Below are 23230 nucleotides of genomic sequence, written 5' to 3' on the forward strand. Positions count from 1 at the left end.
TGTATTTTACTTAGCCTCTGAAAAAGCTTTCGAAATAGGGTTTTAATGTTTTTTTTTTTAGAGATGCACATACACACACAGAAAATGCCACTGAATTCCTGTTTCTCTCTCTCCTTTTCTCTGTAGTGGCTAATGAGGATGGTGAGACCAACAGCAGGCCACTGGCGAGGTTTGCGCGTAAGTATGTGTTTTTAAGAAAGCAACAATTTGCTCTGCCCTACCTACATTTTTATTTTGTACAAATTCAACATCTTGTTTCATATTCAATAGGGACTGGCTGAAATGGAGTAGAAGGGACACATTTGCAACTATATTTATTCATATAGCAGAGGCTTTTATCCTACAAAGTGCTGTCAAAATTCTGCGGAAACATTACCACTCACAGCATGTCTTCACCGCAGGGTTTTCACAGTCACGGAAGACCTGGAAATATCAGGGAATGTTAAAAGTGATTTCCAGGCATATAAAAAAAAGTCTAAAAACAGCATTGACATTTCCATTCCTAAAAACCCTTATCCAGTAATCACAAATCACAAATGACTGGAAAAGTTATGGTAAAATCATGAAGGTTCATTAGTCAAAAAAGCATGGAAATTTTGTTACTAGAGTTGGAGTCTTGATCTTGTGGTCTTGGGATCTCACTAGACCAGTGATTCTCTACTGATTTGGCCATGGGAACCACATTGTCCCATGGTCATTAAGCTGTGATCCAACAAATAAAAAAAATAAAAAAATAACAATAATGTTCCACCAGTCATTGAAATCATGGAAAATAACAAAATAAGTGAAAATAAAGTGGTAGGCCTCTTTTGGAAACTACAGTTATATGACAAATAAATACACAATACTAACATGAACTGTTAATAAAACATATGGATACTAATCCTGATGAAGAGAATGAACACCATACCTGCATATTTCCCAGCAAGCACATGATGTACAAGTTACGTAATTTATTGGTACTTTTTGTTAAAGGGATAGTTCACCCAAAAATGAAAATTTGATGTTTATCTGCTTACCCCCAGCGCATCCAAGATGTAGGTGACTTTGTTTCTTCAGTAGAACACAAATGATGATTTTTAACTCCAACCGTTGCCGTCTGTCAGTCGTATAATGGCAGTAGATGGGAACTTCATCTATAAGAGTAAATAAAGCTTGCTTAGACAAATCCAAATTAAACCCTGCGGCTCGTGACGACACATTGATGTCCTAAGACACGAAACGATCGGTTTGTGTGAGAAACCGAACAGTATTTATATCATTTTTTACCTCTAATACACCACTATGTCCAATCTCGTTCATGACTCCTTTAGTGATGTCTGATCGTGCTCTGACAGCGACAGTGATGTCTGACACTCATTGAAGTATATGCGCGAGACATCACTGCCGTTGTCAGAGCGCGATCAGATATCACTAAAGGAGTCATGAACGGAGTTGGACATAGTGGTGTTTTAGAGGTAAAAAATGATATAAATACTGTTCGGTTTCTCACACAAACCGATCGTTTCGTGTCTTAGGACATCAATGTGTCGTCACGAGCCGCAGGGTTTAATTTGGATTTGTCTAAGCAAGCTTTATTTACTCTTATAGATGAAGTTCCAATCTACTGCAATTATTTGACTGACAGACGGCAACGGTTGGAGTTAAAAATCATCATTTGTGTTCTACTGAAGAAAAAATGTCACCTACATCTTGGATGCGCTGGGGGTAAGCAGATAAACATCAAATTTTCATTTTTGGGTGAACTATCCCTTTAAAGGGTTAGTTCACCCAAAAATGAAAATGATGTCATTAATGACTCACCCTCATGTCGTTCCAAACCCGTAAGACCTCCGTTCATCTTCGGAACACAGTTTAAGATATTTTAGATTTAGTCCGAGAGCTTTCTGTCCCTCCATTGAAAATGTATGTATGGTAGACTGTCCATGTCCAGAAAGGTAATAAAAACATCATCAAAGTAGTCCATGTGACATCAGTGGGTTAGTTAGAAGTTTTTGAAGCATCGAAAATACATTTTGGTCCAAAAATAACAAAAACTACGACTTTATTCAGCATTGTCTTCTCTTCCGGAATCCTTTCCATTGAATTGATTCCATTGAATCCTTTCATTTGTCGGCGTTGGTAATGCACTTTTACGTTGTTGTTTTTGGCGATTAGGACATCCGCGACATGCACACTTACACACCATTTTAAAAAATATAGCAATACCAAAATACAAACAATGTAGAATAGCTTGAATACAGCGTGCGTTTCCCTCAGACTGTAATCGAAGCTCTGGCACACCGGATAACACGTCAGCAGCGTCACTGCGGAGTCATGAACCCGGATTGACAACAGACCCTGAAGAGAATACAATGCTGAATAAAGCTGTAGTTTTTGTTATTTTTGGACCAAAATGTATTTTCGATGCTTCATCAAATTCTATCTGACTCATTGATGTCACATGGACTACTTTGATGATGTTTTTATTACCTTTCTGGACATGGACAGTATACCGTACATACATTTTCAATGGAGGGACAGAAAGCTCTCGGACTAAATCTAAAATATCTTAAACTGTGTTCCGAAGATGAACGGAGGTCTTACGGGTTTGGAACGACATGATTATTCATAATTATTCAGGTTTGGGCCCTACAATTTATGGGAGATTCCCAGGGAAAATAACAAAACGGGAGGGGGCGGGAGATGGGTGTGAAATACGGGAGAATCCTGGGAAAAATGGGAGTGTTGACAGGTATGTGACCCACTCAAAACGGTCTTACCACCCACCGGTTGAGAAACACTGCTCTAGACCACATAAACGTGACCTTGGTCTGGATCTCAGCTTATGGACTTACAAAAGTTGGTCAATAATCTTATCCAGTCTTTATGACCCCACACAGTGGAGTTTCTATGAAACTTGTATGAGACTTTTGTGATCTTATTTTTTTTATTATTTTTGATTTTAATGCTTTTTGAAAAATTTAAATGATGTGAAAACTTGATTAAAGGATTAGTTCACTTTCAAATGAAAATGACCCCAAGCTTTATTTAATCCTAGGTGTATATGACTTTCTTTCGGATGAATACAATAAAAGAAATATTAATAAATATCCTGACGCATCCGAGCTTCATAATGGCAGTAAGTGATCCCAAAGAGTATGAGCTGAAGAAAGTTTTTCCATCCACATCCATCCATCATAAACATATTCCACACGGCTAATTAAATGAATGCTGCAATAAATTTATTGGTATGCGGTCTTGGTCTGGGTTTGGTCCAATAATGTTCAATGGTTACTATCAATGGCTATTATACAGTCATATGGCTGACGGTATTTTAACAGGCATAACACTTTACATGGGCATGTCACTAGATGGCAGCATCTATTAATAGATGAGTTAATCAGGCTTCGTACTTGAGAATCTCAGAGCTTCTCAGAGGAGGCACACAGATTGCATCTGAATGACATTATGAATACATGATCTTGTGATGGTAATGATGTGCACAGCATTGGTGGGAGCAAATCAATATGATATACCATGAATCAACAACTAGGCCATTAAGATCTCTAGAGGAGGCTTTATGAATATTTTCAGTATTCGCGTTTTACTATTTTTGTACTCACTATGTATATATATATATATATATATATATATATATATATATATATATATATATATATATATATATATATATATATATATATATATATATATATATATATATATATATATATATATATATATATATATATATATATATATATAGTGAGTACAAAAATATGTAAAAAGAAGAAGAAAAGCAATAAACGGAGGCTAAATGTACCAATAGTAATTGCATTATCAATAGTGTTGTCAGTATCATTGAAGCAAGGCGGATCATGTAGAAAGACGTTTATAAAAGTCTTTACTCTCATTCATCTTGTTTCCAGGCTCAAAGTCTCAGAGTGCACTATGGAACACACTCACAGCTGGGACAGGGAAGAAGGAAAAGGTCAAAGTTCACAGGGACATTCCAGACGATCCACAAAGATTAGAAGAGATCCTGGCGGATGAGCTTCCCGCTACAGACGTCCCAGAAGCAACAGAAAAAACTGCTGTCAGGTTCATCTCACTCCTTTTTTTGTGGTTAACAGTTGCTTTACAGGTCATGCAATCAGGACGGACTGATCTGGGAACAGCAAATGTTTTCTCTTAATTATGTTTCGATTATCAACTTTGTCTCTGAAGTTTCTCCCAAAATGAATTTGGATAGCAGGTGCATTTGTCATTGGAAGAATTTGATGAGAAATGTTTTAGTTCATATTGAGTAGGGCTGGGAGAATAAATCGATTTATCTCGATTCGTGGATCGCTTCTGAGATTTCTGAATGCATCGTAATTTTCATTTGAATAGATTCTGAGCTTAGTTTTTAACAGCAGATGGCGCTCTAGGCTAGTTTTTAACTACATGCTCAAATGCTGATGAAGAAGAGCGCTCATGCATTCGGCTTTGTAACCTACTCACACCTCAGAATGCTTTTATGACGCGAGATTAATGTAAACAGTCCACCGCAAACACCCTTGTAATTCGGTTCAACCTTATTGAACGATTATTTTATAGAAGGTTCAGGTGGAGTGTGAAAGGAATTGGAAGGAAGCAGAGTACAGTTGTTTCTAAAGGACTCAGTACCACCTGCTGTTAAAAACTAAACTCAGAATTGTTTATGCATTTGCCTTTGCTGGTACATCTAGGCCCTGTCCCAAATGGCACCCTAAACCCTCACGGTCTTCCTCTGAGTCCGCACGTCACGACGTAATGCCGTTTTGACTGCCGGGTAAAGTCCTCTGTGTAGCTCACAGTCTTGCGGGCTCAGCAGAAGTGTGCATCGAGAGCACATAGCAGCCGAAAAGGGGGCGCTCACGAGCACCCTTCTTTAAGCCTAAAGTCCATGAAGACCGAAAGTGCTCATGAAGTGTGCCATTTGGGACAAGGCCCTAGATTGCTAGTTCACTGTGTGAAGTGGGAATTGTCTTCTTGTAAGATGTTTGATAAATAGGACATCTCTATAAAGATTTAGCCTTTAAAGATTTCGATTTTGAAGTCATAGTAGATGAGAACATGGCTGTCATGTTAAGTTAATTACCTGAATTTCTGAGAGTTCGTTGCTAGTTTTCATTGCTTACTCTCCAGATGGAGTAGTGTCAGAGCATTAGTTGACTGGATTGAGAACACTTGAATGGTTTAGCACTACTGAGCATATCATGAGTTCATCAAGCAGACCTGCAATTCCCTGAACATTTTTATGGCTGATATCGAGAATTCTTCTTCTTTTAGGGTCTTTGCAAACTGCAAGGTCTGGGATACATTCAAGTGGGCTACAGAATGGTTTATAGTTCATAAATGATATTAAATTCAACCTGGCCTAATTTGTAGATATGAAACTTTATTGGGGACATGCATTTTTCGTAAAAGGCTAATTATTTTTAATTCCTGCTGAAATTGCTTTCAGCTAGCATCCTAATTTAGCACTAATTTCTGGAAAATGAATGCACGTTTTATGCTTTCCCCCTATTCCTATTGTGTTCCTATATGGTTATACTTCTAAATCCTAACATGCACAGAATGGCTGCATGTTAGATTGTTGTAGTAAAAACAGGAATGGAAAAACTGAAGTAAACATGAGTATATTCTGCAGTCTTCTCCTGAGGCTTAGCTGTGGTGGTAAACAGCTGCCCATAATACTCATGATCGCATTAATTACACAAATGCCCTTCCGTGCAAAACTAAATACAATGTGAAGGGAAGAATATCAACCTTATTGTTAAAGTCCCCCTGTAGTCAATCATTTTATCCCTTAAAACTCACCAAAATTACTTTAAAATTTTTTTTTTCTGTGAAAAAAAGTACTGCCTTAAAATAGCTTGAACATAACTCTACACCCTTGCTTCATTTAGTATACACGGAACTATGAATATGCTAATTAGCCCCGCTCCATTCACTTGCATGAGCTCAGAGATCCACTCGGTCAACTTACTGAGGGAAATGCTGCACAATTGTATCGCTTTTTTACAACGTCGGACAGATAATGGTAATTAATATGAATAGCCTTTTGCTTGACTATGTTATCAAACAAGCTAATAATGTGTTGCTAATGTTACAAACCATGTTCCCGTTCACCACCTCCGAGTCAGACAGCTGCCTTCTAAAGCCCTGGGTATACTTCATTTTTTACTAGTGTACGCGCACAGTGGAACGCACAGCCTTGCAAAGTATACTTTGATTCGTACTTATACCAAGAGTTACAACCCATGTATTCTTTCATGCTAGAGATGTACAAATGAGGGCACTTTCTAACCTCTTCGCACAATCTCTCGTCTATGTAGGGCTCTATTGTCGCTGTAGCTTGCATGCGTTCCGGTCTGTTCTGTTCATGCAGGTTTTCTTCAACTACCTTGTGAATCAACCTTGTGGATAAACTAATTACTGCAAAAAAAACAAATTAAATGCACATGCGCGACCTGTGCATACAAGTATGCGCGGTTACAATTTTAGATTTTTAATTTTTGTAGCAGTCAGAGACAGATAATTGAAAATCTTACTTGGATGATGGATCACCGAAGAGTTTAAATATCGATAGAACGTTTAAGCTCTTGCTTTCTGCCTGTTTGACTCTGCTGAGACGATTCAAAAAGTTGTATTTTTGGCTTTTGCCTTTTTATTTGACAGATAGAGCCATGAGCGTTAGGGTTCAGCACACTAATGAGCAATTCGATTTGGGTTGGGATAATTAATGGAGGCAGGTGTTGCATGTCACTGAAGAAGAAAGATGCGTGCCACTAGAGAAGAAAGATGCATTTGAGTGTGAGAGAAATGTGTGTTTTTGAGTTCTGCATGTTGAGTTAATTGCAGGATTGTGTATGATGTCATGTCATGTGACTAATCATAATTCAGTTTGCATTTATGTGCTTTTTGATCCTCTAAATATGCAAAAAATGCATGCATGAGTGCAAAAAAGTCTTTACAATACATTGTCTGCTGACAAAACACTTTAAATTAAATGTCATATCAGAAGAAATATTCCTTATTGACTTGAGCATGTCTTAAATAACTTGTTTTAATGACGCTGCTTTAAGTATTTGCTCATTAGAGTGAGTGGCATTTGATTATTTTCATGAAGTATTCATTATGACGCACTCCAATAGAGAGTTGCCGCCCTTAAAATTATTGTTATTAATGGTGTGTTTGTTCCCGAGCCTGTTGTCATAATGTAGTTATGCTCATTAGCGGAATTGTTAGCATAACATGTTGTATTTGGTATCGGAGGTTTAATTGATCAGAGAAATATTGCTCAGACTCATTAGCAAGCACCTGCCTTACTGCTGTCGATATTACAATACCCTGAAATGGGAGAAAAGAACTGCACACATCGAGAAAACAGACTGGGCGTTAGATAAATGTGCATGTGATTTATCAGTAAGGCTGTCGATTTAGCATGCTAATTGGGTATAGTTAATTATATTGTTGTTAATTTTAAAGTATTTAATCATGCTAACCTTGTGCCTGAATGATGCTGTTGCAAATGTTTGAAGATCCTTATGACCTCCTCGACTCCAGAAAAGCAAGGAACTATTTTTGTAGTCTGTAGTTTTTCCATTGACTTCTCTTCTGTTCTTTAGCCTCATTCTGATGAGGTCATATTTAAGAGCTTGGATCAGTCCTGTGCACTTCTGTCTCACCCCAATCACATGAGATCACATTGTTTGGTGTTGAGGTGGTTTCCATGCAAAAGAGAAAATCAATCAGTCAAAGTATAAGCACAATGCTAATATCTAACAATTTTTTTGTGATTTAAATCATGCATGTCACTGTGCTTTAATGTGCAGTCTTAAGCCGGGCACACATTTAACGACTAGCTAAAACATTCTTAAGACTGTGCTCAACATACAGCGATTGTTTCCTGCGACTGAAACAGATTTATATACTTACACATGGAATTTGAACACCGACTGTAATCGCAGACTGAACGCAACTGGCTCTGACTGGACGCGTTTGAGCGCGATCAGTCATAAGTATCAATTTACATTCATAATCGGCCTTACAATCGTTAAGTGTGTGCGCGGCTTTAGGGGCCATTCAGAACGTGTTTTTTTCCATTCCAATGCGCTACTTTTCTATTGTTTTTCTATGTAAACATGCGTCTTACGTCTTTTGCAGTATCTTGTGCATAACACGGCATTCTAAAAACACGGCACTCAAGTTAAAATCAGTTCAACTTTTATAAAACGTGTTTATAGACCATGCGTTTTATCCCCATTCCACTGTGTGAATGTACGGAAGAGGATTAGGGCCAAGCAATAATAAAAAAATAAAACCATCTCGAGATTAAAGTTGTTAAATTTCGAGAAAAAAGTCAAAATAAAATGTTGAGAATAAACTCGTTAAATTACGAGAACAAATTCGTTAAATTAAGAGAAAAATGTTAAATTTCGAGATAAAAGTCGAGATAAAATGTTGAGAATAAACTCATTAAATTATGAGAATAAAGTCATTAAATTACGAGAAAAAAGTTGAGATAAAATGTTGAGAATAAAATCATTAAATTATGACTATTCTCAACATTTTATCTCAAAGATTTTTCTCATAATTTAACGAATTTGTTCTCGTAATTTAACAACTTTTTTCTCGTAATTTAATGACTTTGTTCTCGTAATTTAACGAGTTTATTCTCAACATTTTATCTCGACTTTTTTCTCGAAATTTAAAGAGTTTTTTCTCGAAATTTAAAGAGTTTTTTCTCGAAATTTAATGAGTTTTTTCTCGAAATTTAACAACTTTAATCTCAAGATGGTTTAAATTTTGTATTATTGCTTGGCCCTAATCCGCTTCCGTATGAATGAGCCCTTAAAGTGTTAGTTCACATTAAAATGAAAATTAAGTCACCATTTACTCACCTTGGTGTTGTGCTAATGCCGTATACCCTTTCTTTTTCGGACCACAAAAGGAGAAATGTAAAAAATGTCCCACTTGCACTCATCCATATAATGGCAATGAATAGCGACCTGCATCAAGCTTTTAAAAAAACATGCAAAAGTATCATAGAATGGTCTGATGTTACACATGTTGTATATTCCAAGTGTTCTGGAGCTATACCATAGGGTAAAAAACAATGAAACTGAATGTATAATTTGTCTGTTGGTCTTTGTCTGTTGGTTTGCGCATTTGTGAAACTCTATTAGCGTAGCAATTTACTCCGACTCGTTGTGAAAGAAATAAGAAAAACGTGACATGAAATACAAAATGGTGTTTTGTTTTGCTCTATCCTCTGTGCTTCCGTGTTCGTCATGCGTCGAGTCAGAGGATACTTTTTCGCCGCAAATCGCTGCTTACGTCCGTCTGCCGGAAGCTAGTTAATATTTAATAAAGTTTCAAAAATTAATTTATTAACCCCCTGGAGCTGTATGGATTATTTGTATGATGGATTGATGGATGGATTGATGGATGGATGGATGGATGGATGGATGGATGCGGGGCTTGGGGGGTCACTTATAAAGCTTGGAAGAGCCAGGATATTTTTATATCTCTGATTGTGTTCGTCTGAAAGAAGATAGTCATATACACCTAGGATGGCTTGAGGGTGAGTAAATCATGGGAAAATTTTAATTTTTGGGAGAACTATCCCTTTAAGTGTTCTTTTTCATTGCAATCTGAAATGAAGTTCTAGGACAGTTGTCTCCATGAAAACAAAAGTGGAGTTTTTAATCCATGCGTGTTAGCGTTGAGATCATATATGCTTGAATGTTTTCCAGACTATTCAAATTTTCCTTACTGGAAAGACACTCAAAGTCAGAGATTTTACTTGTAAAGTTAGGAAAGATGAATCATCCCAGAGCTCTTCGAAAACCATAATTTGGATGTAATTTCCAAGATGTTGGCTACAAATGGCATAGTGCTTAATCACAATTATTTTTAAAATGATACTAATATGGCACTCAGAATTGACTAGGAGTTCATAGAAAAGAGGAATTCTGATAAACGGCTTGAATTTATAATGCAAATATAAATATAACTTTATTTTTTAAAAGCAAAATCAAGCATTTATAGTGTTCATGACTTTTGTTTTTGCCATCTTTGGCATAAGAAAATGAAATGCTCTTGAGCTCAGAAATGGGGAATTTCAATTCTGGTCTTGAACGTGGCATTCACAGATCTTTCTGCTTTAGTAAAACAGACCAAAAATATTGCTGACACATCTTGCACCATTAACCATTTTTAAAAAATGCTTTATAAAATGAAAATGTCCTCTCCCCCTAATAAATGGTACCTATTTTAATAAGTAATAGCGAGTAGCAAATCATTGTCAGCATGTCTTCGATTTTGCTAATGTTCATACTTTTTCCTTTTTTTAACCATCAGTTGGTTGCAAAGAAAGTGGCCAGCTATAGAATATATTCATTTTGATTAAATTTATTTTGAGTGTCTTTATTGCTTTAATTCATTTGTACAAGCTGACAAATAACTAACTGTAAACTAAAGCCTATTGGCAATATTCATTATAATTATAATAATTCATTAATTCTTGTTAAGCATGTAATATTTTACACAGCTGGTGGTCTGATGGGGGCTGCGGATCTGGTCTCTTCATCAAAGCTCTAATTTCCCAGTGTATCGATTTAGGCAGCAACCCGTTGATGGATATGAAGTTTGCCATTTCATGCCGAAGGTCATAAAGAGGTCAAGAGGAAAGGCCTCATTAGCATATACTGTCATCTTTGATCACTGATGGCTCAAATCTGAGAACATGAACTGTATGTAATATTCAGAGAACGCTGCATCGGGAATCTCATAGAAAGTGTTATGTTTACAGTCTATCAGAGTACAGTAGCTCAAAATAAGCCAAAGTAATAATTGAAAACCAGTGCTAGTTGACTTGATTTATAACTTAAAATACAGTAGTTTAGCCAAGGTCAGCATGTCAGGAGATAATTGATAAATTACAGTCAATGTGAAACTGTCGTATTGATCTCAGTCAGTGTTAGTGTTTATGCATTAGCACAATCAATAACACACACACACACACACACACACACTAATAAGCTTCATGTAATTGGATCTTCGTGTCCATTTATTTATTTATTTTTTATCCATTTTATTTATCGATTTATTGCCATGTATTTTTGGTAAATCTGGTTAGATCTGGAATATAGACCATCTTGGACAAGTAAAAATTATGTTTTTTTCCCCTTCCAGTTAGCCCTACTGTTACATTTGATTTTTGGTAATTAAATGGGCAAATCAGATTTCCATCATTCTGCACTTCAGAATGACTTTCACACAAGTTGCTAAAATCACTCCTTCAGACGGCACTCATTAGCAAGTTTGCTCTTAATAGCGATCGCTCACTTCTCTTTTGACAATATGACTTTATAGACTCATTTACTGTGACACAAGTGATTTGTAACATTCACAGGCGAGGTGTCTCAATTTGTTCAGCGTGTCACACGGCAAGTTCTTAATATTGGTTACTGTTATATTAACATTGTTATATTCTCATTAAAACCTCTGGATGCCAGCAGATGATTGAAAGAATAATATTGCCATTCTTCTGTCAGACCTTAAATCAAAACCTAAAAACGGCTGATAAAGCTCACCTAAATGAGCCATTCATCTGTGTGTGTGCTCCCTGAAGGACCAAATGTCAGGAAACTTTTGGGAAAATATCAAACTTTAAACTGAATGAGACTTTTCAGATCTCTGACTCATTCTAAACTCACCTGGGACTCATTTGGTATCTCAGAGCTTCGCTATCCATAACATGCTTTGCCACAGTCTTGTATATTTTTTGAGAAAGTTTGTCTTTTTTGTGTGTGTGTGTGCAATATGCAGCAGAGAGTCCATGAATGGTTTGTGGTTTCTCTCTTGGTTTGGTGTTTTCAAATTCATGTGAGTTGTGTTGCATTGGAGACAGACCTTCTAATGTCCTCCTGTGAGACCTTTCTTCTGTCAACACGGCTGCTGGGAATGACCTGTGACATTTGAGAGACTTTTACCTTTGTAGGCTGTGATGTCTGCTGGATTCTGTTGAACTCCAAAGACTTTTAAAACTGTTTAAAGAACCACTTGTTGGTGGTGAGCATCTAGAGACCATTCCTTTAGGGGCAAAGTCTATAGATGTTGCTCATTAGTGTCTGAATTTTGGGAATTTCATTTTTGTTGCATTAATATTTGGGTTATCGGTCTGATCTAAATATGTTATGTATGTAAACCATGGCGAATGGCTGATTGATTATAATTTATTTTAAAACTTAAGACTTTGTAGGTGCTTTGAACTATAATTATGACTTTCAAGACATCTCATTCTGGCCAAATTGTAAGCAGCAGATGTATCATTTAAAGAGGTTGCATTTAAAGGGTTAGTTCACCCAAAAATCATTCAATCTTCATGAAGCTTCGAAGCTTTACAAAACTTTTGTTTCAAATCAGTGGTTCGGAGCATGTATCAAACTGCCAAATTCACGTGAACCATTGAAATTTCAAAACAGTTATGACGTAACGAAGCCTCGTTTACTGAAATCACGTGACTTTGGCAGTTTGATACACGCAACGAACCACTGATTCGAAACAAAAGATTCATAAAGCTTTGAAGCTTCATGAAGCAGTGTTTTGAAATCGCCCATCACTAGATATTCTTGAATAAAGTCGTTATTTTGTTTTTTTTGGCAAACAAAGTATTCTTGTCGCTTTGTAACATTAAGATTGAACCACTGTAGTCACATGAACTCTTTTAAATACGTCTTTAGTAGCTTTCTGGGCATTGAAAGTGTTAATTATCTTGCTGGCAACGCAGGCCTCACTGAGCCATCGGATTTTATCAGAAATATCTTAATTTGTGTTCCAAAGATGAATGAAGGTCTTACGGGTGTGGAACGACATGAGGGTGAGTAATTAATGACAGAATTTTCATTTTTGGATGAACTAACCCTTTAAAGAGCAGGTACAATATTAAAAAAATCTGCTACAAATATAATAGTTTCATTCACTGAAAAGTATTGATTAAAACAGTTCAAACTAATTTAAAGTGGACTATTTTACCTAAATATTTATGCATATTATAGAGAGTTTGAGTGTCTGACACCCTTTTAAGTAACATTATTCAGAAACAATGAGAGCAGCAATAAATGGAAACACTATAAATGCTTATTCAAGCCTTGTCAGGCAAACGGGCTAAATGTTTAGAAATTAGAGAAATACTTTGTTCTCATCTGAGGTTAATTTGCCATAAAATTGTGTTGTTGTCTGAGCTCATCTCTCTTCATTGGAGTTTAAGACTCTGGCTGCAGATGTCTGTTGGATATTAATAATAGATATTAACCCTTTTGATAATAGTAGTAATACACATTTCTACAGATACACTACCGTTCAGAAGTTTGGATTGGTAAGAAATTTTAAATGTTTTTGAAAGAAGTCATTTATGCTCACCAAGGCTGCATTTATTTGATCAAAACTACAGTAAAAATAGTATTAATACAATTTAATAAGTTTTCTATTTGAATATATGTTAAAATGTAATTTATTCCTGTGATGCAAAGCTGAATTTTCAGCATCATTACTCCAGTCTTCAGTGTCACATGATTCTTCAGAAATCATTCTAATATGCTGATTTGCTGCTCAAGAAACATTTATGATTATTATCGATGTTGAAAACAGTTGTGCTGCTTTATACTTTCGCCGAAACCGTGATTCATTTTTTTTCAGGATTCTTTGATGAATAGAAAGTTCAAAAGAACAGCATTTATTTGAAAAGGAAATCTTTTGTAACCTTGTAAATGTCTTTACTGTCACTTTTGATCAATTGAATGCATCCTTAATGAATAAAAGTATTAATTTCTTAAAAAAAAAAAAAACGTACCGACCCCTAATTTTCAGTAGGCCTAATGTATCTCAAGAAAAAAACAAAACAAACAATAGTAGTGATTACTTGTGAAATATGTCCCCTTCCCTCTAATTTCTTCATTCGTCAATCCACTTTTTGGGGAAAAATCATTATCCACCTTTTTCCTAACGATCCTACTGCATTTTAGATTATGGGAGGCACTTCTGATATGGAAGTTTAATTTAAAAAGACTGAAAAATATAATTTCAAATCATAAGATTGCACAACCTATAATCCTTATCCATCAGTTTGACTGAAGGAGCTGTAAAATTTTCTTCATGCTCTATTTTCAGACGTCCGGAGAATAATGTAACGCTTGGTATTTTAATGTGATGAATATCTATGGAAGAGCTCTTTTTCCTGACTATTCTCTTTTTTTCTTTATATTGCGCTGTAACAGTATGAAAAAGGACAACATATACTGCGCATTTACGGTCTGCTCTTCTGATTTAATTTACGATGTATCCCATAATTTACTGGAATGCACTAAGAATCTGTTTTTCTCCCCAAATCCTCACGTCTCTCACTTCTAATCCCTATTAGCAGTGTTTACTGGAATGTTTCTAAAGCAGGTAAATGCAATATTTATTGTCTGTCAAAATTACGGAAGTCATTTTGAAATATAATCAATCAATCTTTCAGTTAATGAACATTTTTGATTAAGGCAATGTGTTACATAATACACACATGTGTTACTACAGTGATATTTAACACGTCCGTAATATTGCTGCGGAAATAATTGAGGGTTATTCATGGTCTGTTATTAATTTGCTAATGATTTACACTTTTAAATGTCCTTTCAATGTTCGATGGTTGAAGGGGGAGTAGAATAATGTTATCTCACTGTACCCAGCTTTTTAAAATGCTTATCGCATTCATAGAGCGACTCTTTCACTGATTATTTACAGTTTAACAGAAGCTACTCCTATAATTTGCGCAAAGCGTCATGGGGCATAGAAAAAATGTGGATATTTTAAGGTTTTAGACTGCTGCACAAAAAACGCTGACTGAAAATAGTCGGTGTCCTAAATGAACTTGAACACTGTAAGCAGTGCCTTTTAACAAGGACTACTGAGTGAGCATGACATCAGCTAATTAATATTCATGAGCCAAGCAAGATTTGTAGTGTTTTGAGATGCCCCTGGTCAAGTTTCGTGTGTCTGGTGATGATGTGATATATCACAGTAGGTGACGTCATTCACGATAGAAGCTCTCAGCCTTCTGGCACACACACATGCACACTATAAACCTCGCTTAAAAGAAAAGAACTGAGTAGAGGCACAGAAAGAGCAAAGCACCTTCAAACAAGACCTTTGAAGAGCTCAGAGTAGACGGAGGGAACCGTTCGCATGTGCAGCACAGGGAGCTTCTCCATAGATGAAAGCAGGCCAGCGGTGATGTGTCTTTGAGACTTTGGCCTGGCATTATCTCCTGCCTCCTGCATCAGGTAATTGAAAGGCCTCTGAAAGAGAAATCATCATCAAGAATGAACGGGAGGGAAGGGAGACGCAGGTAGAGCTGTGCATCGAAAGACAAAAACTGAGAGAATGTCAGGGAGAGAGATAAACGGACAGGACAATTCTTATTAGAATTGTTTTACAAAGAGATTTAAGTTAATTTTATCATTTAAATGTGATTTTTATTGCAGCTGGACTGAAATATTAGTGTTTCTCTCCCTCCACCCAAGATAAAATTTCCATGGTGAATTACCTTCTGTTTTGTGGTTGTGTGCATGGCCGTAGGCAGGGTTTTAAAATCACAGAGGTCCCAAATTTGAGCTAGGGGATCCGGGAGCATGCTCCCCCAAGAACATTTTGATTTCTCTGATCTACATTTGTGCATTTCAAGACATTTGATGGCCAAAAAAAAAGAGTTTTAGAACCATGTCAATGGGCAGTAGATTATTTGTCAATACATGCTCTCTCCTCATCTCCATCACTCTGGCTGTTTCTCAATTCCAAGAACGCAGAGAACGGACTTGCATTCTCGCGGAGTCTGGTCTTGCCAGGCGACCTTGAAAGAACGAACTCGGAAGGACGCGAGGACACAGAACGCATCGTTTGAGAATTGAGATGTGCTGCGATCTTGTTGCGCAACTGACCGTCCCAGCATATTAAGTGGCTAATGCACAATAAATACAACATAACATCACAAACAATTGTCATAACCTATTAGAAGATTTATTTCATATTATTATAGACATTGTTTTCATATCATTTATATCTTTTTATTTCACCGCGTCACGCGTGTATTTATGAAAATGAGTAGCCTTTGTAGCTTTGTCAATGTTAAGATTATTTTTTATATTCCAATAAACATAATGCAGGCTTTCTTCAGGTTATCACTTTATTAAAATTAAGCAAAACAAACGGTTTACTTTCACGAGCCGTCACGTATTTGCGAGCTTGTATCGGGAATCTCATAAGTGAAAACGAGAACTTTAAAGGTGCTTTAAGTGATCCTGGGTGGAGTAACTTCCTGTTGACATTCGAAGTGTTGTCAAACAAAACAGAGGCTAGCTAGACCCTCCCTCCTCCTCCTCCCCCTCCCCTCCGTGCTTCCTGAAACAGTCATGAACGCGCATTTAAAATCATTGTTGTCGGTTATTGGCTTTAGCATGTTTATTATGTTTCGTGGTCCAGGCTGCACCAGTTTGTTTTTGTTGCCGCTTTCGGAGCTTGTGGCGACTACAGAGACCGCGTTTTTTTACATGTGTTCAGGGGACAGGCAGCTAGCGGATAGTGAGGAGATGTTTGCTGTATGTAACAAAAAATGTTTTGGCCTAAAAATGCGTGACATCATTTAGAGCACCCTTTAAAGCTTACAGGCTTCTGTATGTCGCCCGCCCGCAGCGTCTTCTGTGATTTTTAACGGTTCGATTCTCTCAAGTTTGCATTCGATGCATCCTCGATATCAAGAACACATCCGGGTACTTTCATGCGTCCTCTGTTCTTGCGTTCTTGAGTATAGAGGGTATGCACGTGACGTCACCGTCGACCGTTACGACTGCGGTCACGCCCACTGAGTGGCAAAAGACTGAAGGAGCTCACACACGGACGCGAAGCTCAGCGCCTCGCCACGTCTTTAAAATTCGAACGCATTGTTTTCTATGAGTGTACGCACACCGGCGGCGACATTCGGCGCCCAGCAAAAAAATATAAAAAAATGCGTTCGAATTTGAAAGACGTGTCGCGGCGCTGAGCTTCGCGTCCGGTGTGCGAGCCCCTCTGGCGGCAGCATTGGTTTTCAGCGTGAATGTCGCGAAAAACACACAAAACACATCCAAAACGGGAAAGAGCTTTGTGATTGACTGTACAAATAGCTTTGACACAAACCCTGAGGTATATATTTAAAAACTGCAGAAAGCAACAGGGAAAAAAGCAAATGGATCATTGCAATTCACAGAAACAGCTCGACTCCAGGCAGAGAAACATGGATTTGCAGTTATCATTTTGTGTCAAATTGTTGGATTTTGAGGTAAAATCATACCGTATATATTGTATTGTTATATATTATGTTGACAACTCATCAATTAAATATTTTCCATCTTATATTCTGCATAATTGGGTGTTTTTCAATAAACAACACTGACAAAAACTATACTATAAAACTATATATGTTTTAGGGCTGGACAATATGACGATATAACATTGATATAAGTGATTACGCGGATTTAAACCTACCTATATTGTAGTTATATAAAATATTCACAGGCTTTTTTATTCTTTTTTTACAGTCTATGCGCAAGATCGCTTAAGAACGCATATTGAGAAACAGCCTCTTTCTTTTTCTCACACTCTCCTTATCTTGCCCTGTCTCTTCCCCTCCTAAAGCTAAACTTTTACTGATAGTCTTTTCATTTTCGTCTGCATCAGTGAAGAAAGTAAACATAGGGAAAATGTGGCAGAAGTACAATGAAAGTATCTAAAGCAATTTGAGGATGTTTCCTGTCATTTTACATGATCAGAATACATCTATGACAAAGGGCTCTAAATATATGACTTCTTATAAAAAAAAGTGTTCCTGTGGCTCGATTTACCCCCAGATTAGGGGTAAGGGGTAGGCTAATATAATTTCATTATATTGTAGTAGCTGATCTTATTTTGAGGGCTCATAATAAGTATGTAATAGACTTATTTTCCCCTTTCTGTTCACATCAGGATAGTCACTAATGAAAGGTTTGCCATCAGCCAATCAGTGTTGTCATGACATTCTGCGATGATTAGTCACATGACATTTAATGCTCAAATTGAGCTTAAAATGTGCCCTTGAAATTAATGGAAATGCTAATAGTTTTAGAGCGCCTTGCACAGAACTCTCTCTGTGAATTCATATAATATTTGTAAAACTACTACTTTTTAATAAACAGATACACTTTTGGTATTAAGATTGACATCTCAAATATTACAATTATATTCTTGTTCTCATTATTGCATAACTGATTTTGTTCTGAAAATTACCAACAAACAGCAGAATGTTTTGAGAAATCTGCCGCACTAACCTGCTGCTGCGTCTCAGCTTTCAATCACAGCTGGCCCTGAATGTCTCCCTGGAGAAAAAACATTTCCAGCGTGAGGAATTAGATCTCTGCATTAGTCTCAGGCCGGTCAGCCCTGCTCTCAGTCTTATTGGATTTTCGGGATGTTCAGGAAACTCCATTATATAATGGCCCCATTGTGTGAAGCAAATGGAAAAATACAAAAGCACAAGAAACAAAAAGAGGGAAAAACGTAATCAATTGTTTTTTTTTCCCTGAAAGAGCAGTGTAAGGCAACATAAGTGAACCACATTGTGGTTTTACGACTCTATTGGAGTTCAATATGTTTTTATTCAGATGAATATCCCAATAAAAACAACATTTACTGTATAGAGTACTGGATGCTTTTGCAATAAACATTTAAGCTAAACTGTCGGGAAGCAATGAACCCTAAGTACATTATTATCATTTTTATGTTCTTAGCAGTTCAGAAAAATTAGTTTTGAATGAATTTGAGAAATTTGACTTCATATTAAGACTTTTAAATGCAGATTTAGATTTTTTTTTGTACACTACAGCTCAAAAGTTTTGGGTCATTAATAGGGACTAAACGGCTAAATTGTTGTTGATCTATTATCCGTATGGAACAGGCCCCATGGTTAATCACGCATGTGATTCACAGATTAATTTCAGGTTTGACCACCATAGACTGAAAGTTTATAATTTGCACATTTTGTCTTGCTAGTTTACATATTCAATAGATTTTAAACCATTGTTGGAAGAGATGAAATTGATTTAGCGAACTCTGAATTGATTCCACAAAATTAGGTCAAAATACCAGTCTCGGCAAGTGTTCTCGTAAACACAGGTCGTTATGTGTAATGGACGTAGGCTGGTAAGAGCTCTGCATGTAAACCTCACTCTCCTGATCTCAAGATATGCTCCAGCGACTGACACTAGAGACTGAGGTCTTTAACTTCCTTGTTAGAGCACCCGACTCCCATGGCGGCGGACACGGGTTCGAGCGTCCGGTTCAAACACGAGGGGTTACATTGGTGCAGTGACCCGGATGGGAGTGAGGTTTAGGGGGGTGAATGTAACGTTGAACCACTAGTCATTAACATTTTTTAATGATTTTGAGTCTTATACTCACCAAGGCTGCATTTATTTGATCAAAAATATAGTAATGTAAAATTATTACAATTTAAAATTATGACAAAGCTGAATTTTCAGCATCATTACTCCAGGCTTCAGTGTCACATTATTCTTCATTTGCTGCTTAAGAAAGAGATTTCTTATTATTATCAATGTTAAAAAACAGCTCTGTGCTGCTTTTTATTTTTGTGGAAACCATGACAGATTTTTCCAGGATTTTTTGATGAACAAAGTTCAAAAGAACAACATTTGAAATAGAAAACTTTTGTAACATTATAAATGTCTTTGCTGTCACTTTTGATCAATTTAATGCATCCTTGCTGAGCATTTATTAATTTCCTTCAAAAATAAAATAAAAATAAATAAATATTTGGACTGACCCCAAACTTTTTGAACAATATATCCAGTCGTGTAACAATAGTATATATCTGTAATTTAAATCTAAGAAGTGAGATTCTCCATTTGTTCTCCATTTAATCTCACTGCTCTCTTGGAGAGCCAGTTGAGATGTTAAACTTCCATAAAGATCAGCTCCGATAGAATGAATTGATAATGCTCTTTTATTCTATAAATTTATGAATTTGTTCGCTATGAAGTCTCCTGATCATCAAGATGACTTATATGCAATTCCTGAAAAATTGAGCAATCATTGGGTCATTTAGTAAATGGAATGGGAGAATAGTGCTTCAGAGTGTGTGAACGTTTGTGTTAATGTGTATCTGACAGTGGGGCGACACATTCATCTAACAAGCATATAATCTCACTCCACTGATGCGCCGCTCTTCAACTGCAGGCTGATTGGCCTCTTCATCTCTCCAGTCACAGTTTGTGTCATTAACTGCTTTTCTATTTCTCTTTTTCCTCCTCACCTCCTCTGTCTCTCTGCAGCATAATAAGGTGCCTAAACGTTATTGCGTTGCCATTTCATAGCCAAGGGGCGTGTTTTTGCATCCATTTGCGCTATTGTTAATTGTTTTACTAATTGTTTTTTAATTGATTTTAAGTAAACATCCTAGATGAACATCTTTGACTGTTGCAGCATGTCTTATCAGCGGCTCACACCATAAGCACCACATTTTTAAGATGCTCTCTCAAGTTAAAAACAGTTCATGGCAGTCCATTCTTTTGCATTTGGTCTATTCTTTTAATGCAAAAACAATGACTTTCACACCAGTCAAATTAACCAAACTCTGATGGCAAACAATCCAAAAGTACAAACCCGATTCCAAAAAAGTTGGGACACTGTACAAACTGTGAATAAAAAAGGAATGCAATAATTTACAAATCTCATAAACTTATATTTTATTCACAATAGAATATAGATAACATATCAAATGTTGAAAGTGAGACATTTTGAAATGTCATGCCAAATATTGGCTCATTTTGGATTTCATGAGAGCTACACATTCCAAAAAAGTTGGGACAGGTAGCAATAAGAGGCCGGAAAAGTTAAATGTACATATAAGGAACAGCTGGAGGACCAATTTGCAACTTATTAGGTCAATTGGCAACATGATTGGGTATAAAAAGAGCCTCTCAGAGTGGCAGTGTCACTCAGAAGTCAAGATGGGCAGAGGATCACCAATTTCCCCAATGCTGCGGCGAAAAATAGTGGAGCAATATCAGAAAGGAGTTTCTCAGAGAAAAATTGCAAAGAGTTTGAAGTTATTATCATCTACAGTGCATAATGTCATCCAAAGATTCAGAGAATCTGGAACAATCTCTGTGCGTAAGGGTCAAGGCCAGAAAAACATACTGGATGCCCGTGATCTTCGGGCCATTAGACGGCACTGCATCACATACAGGGATGCTACTGTAATGGAAATCACAACATGGGCTCAGGAATACTTCCAAAAAACATTGTCGGTGAACACAATCCACCGTGCCATTCGCCGTTGCCGGCTAAAACTCTATAGGTCAAAAAAGAAGCCATATCTAAACATGATCCAGAAGCACAGGCACTTTCTCTGGGCCAAGGCTCATTTAAAATGGACTGTGGTAAAGTGGAAAACTGTTCTGTGGTCAGACGAATCAAAATTTCTTTTTTTTTGAAAACTGGGACATCATGTCATCTGGACTAAAGAGGACAAGGACAACCCAAGTTGTTATCAGCGCTCAGTTCAGAAGCCTGCATCTCTGATGGTATGGGATTGCATGAGTGCATGTGGCATGGGCAGCTTACACATCTGGAAAGGCACCATCAATGCTGAAAGGTATATCCAAGTTCTAGAACAACATATGCTCCCATCCAGATGTCGTCTCTTTCAGGGAAGACCTTGCATTTCCCAACATGACAATGCCAGACCACATACTGCATCAATTACAACATCATGGCTGCGTAGAAGAAGGATCCGGGTACTGAAATGGCCAGCCTGCAGTCCAGATCACCAATAGAAAACATTTGGCGCATCATAAAGAGGAAGATGCGACAAAGAAGACCTAAGACAGTTGAGCAACTAGAAGCCTGTATTAGACAAGAATAGGACAACATTCCTATTTCTAAACTTGAGCAACTTGTCTCCTCAGTCCCCAGACGTTTGCAGACTGTTATAAAAAGAAGCGGGGATGCCACACAGTGGTAAACATGGCCTTGTCCCAACTTTTTTGACATGTTGATGCCATGAAATTTAAAATCAACTTATTTTTCCCTTCAAATGATACATTTTCTCAGTTTAAACATTTGATATGTCATCTATGTTGTATTCTGAATAAAATATTGAAATTTGAAACTTCCACATCATTGCATTCTGTTTTTATTCACAATTTGTACAGTCCCAATTTTTTGGGAATCGGGTTTGTAGTAGTGTAAAAGTCTAAATTTTTTTGTCTCAATGTTTCATCAAAAAAACATTAAGCAGATGTTTAAAAAAAAAAAAAAAACTAAAAATACAAAGTTCTGTCATGAAACTCTAGATGGCACAGGCTGATAGGTCATTAACTCAACCTGTTTGCAGTCACATCATTCTCTATAGGGCACAGCTGATTGGTTCCTGCTGTATCAGTAGCCAATGAGCTTGTTACTCAACCTTTAAATACTTTAAATACTGTTCAGCATTTTCTGTAGCAGTTGCAGTGTGCTGTCAGAAACCCTCCACCTTCCTCAACTCCACCTGTATAGATCTGCTACAGGTAATTCATATTTTGTACAGCAGCAGCTTGAATAACTTGCTCACAGCAGCGTGTCATATATGTATTAACAGTAGCAAGTCCTGTACTTGCTCTGCAGCAGCAGCATTAACCAACAGCAGTGGCAATGTAGCAGATCTATCTAAGTCCAAGCATGTCAATATTATCATATCCATTACCAAGCCAAACTCTTCGAGAGTTGTCAAGACAGAACTAGAAACAAACGAGACAATCGTTTTTTTTTATCGTATATAAGAAACATGCTAGACATTGCAACGTCTTGATGTTTTTTTTAGCGTCTCACAGCCTTAAGCACCACAGTTTTAGCATGCTTTGTCAAGTTAAAAAACATTCTGTTTAAAATAAAATGCCTCTCCAGACACATGCATGTCCATTCTTTTGCATTTCGTCTATATTTTTTTAATGCAAGAACTTTCACAAAAGCTTTCACCAAAATCTGATGGCAAACAAACCAAATGCTCTTGTGTCTAAATTGTTGCATTTTAGTAAGTTTTCTTAAGATGTTTCTTCAAAAAAGTTAAAGGTGTCCTTGATTATGATTTTACTTTTTTAACTTTAGA

At 36.9% G+C, this 23230-nt stretch overlaps 1 protein-coding gene across 6 annotated transcripts in view; it reads left to right on the forward strand.

The window, feature by feature from the left end:
* The window catches only part of pde1cb (phosphodiesterase 1C, calmodulin-dependent b), a 109532-nt gene that overhangs the window by 23249 nt on the left and 63053 nt on the right, over positions 1 to 23230 (forward strand). For all 6 annotated transcript variants that reach the window (XM_048163843.1, XM_048163841.1, XM_048163844.1 and 3 more), the window contains exons 2-3: positions 127 to 177; positions 3912 to 4083. In XM_048163843.1, coding sequence (XP_048019800.1) covers positions 127 to 177; positions 3912 to 4083 — 223 coding nt within the window. The remainder of the gene's footprint in view (positions 1 to 126; positions 178 to 3911; positions 4084 to 23230) is intronic.

The sequence above is a fragment of the Megalobrama amblycephala genome, linkage group LG17, assembly GCF_018812025.1.
Source record: "Megalobrama amblycephala isolate DHTTF-2021 linkage group LG17, ASM1881202v1, whole genome shotgun sequence".
NCBI lineage: Eukaryota > Metazoa > Chordata > Actinopteri > Cypriniformes > Xenocyprididae > Megalobrama > Megalobrama amblycephala.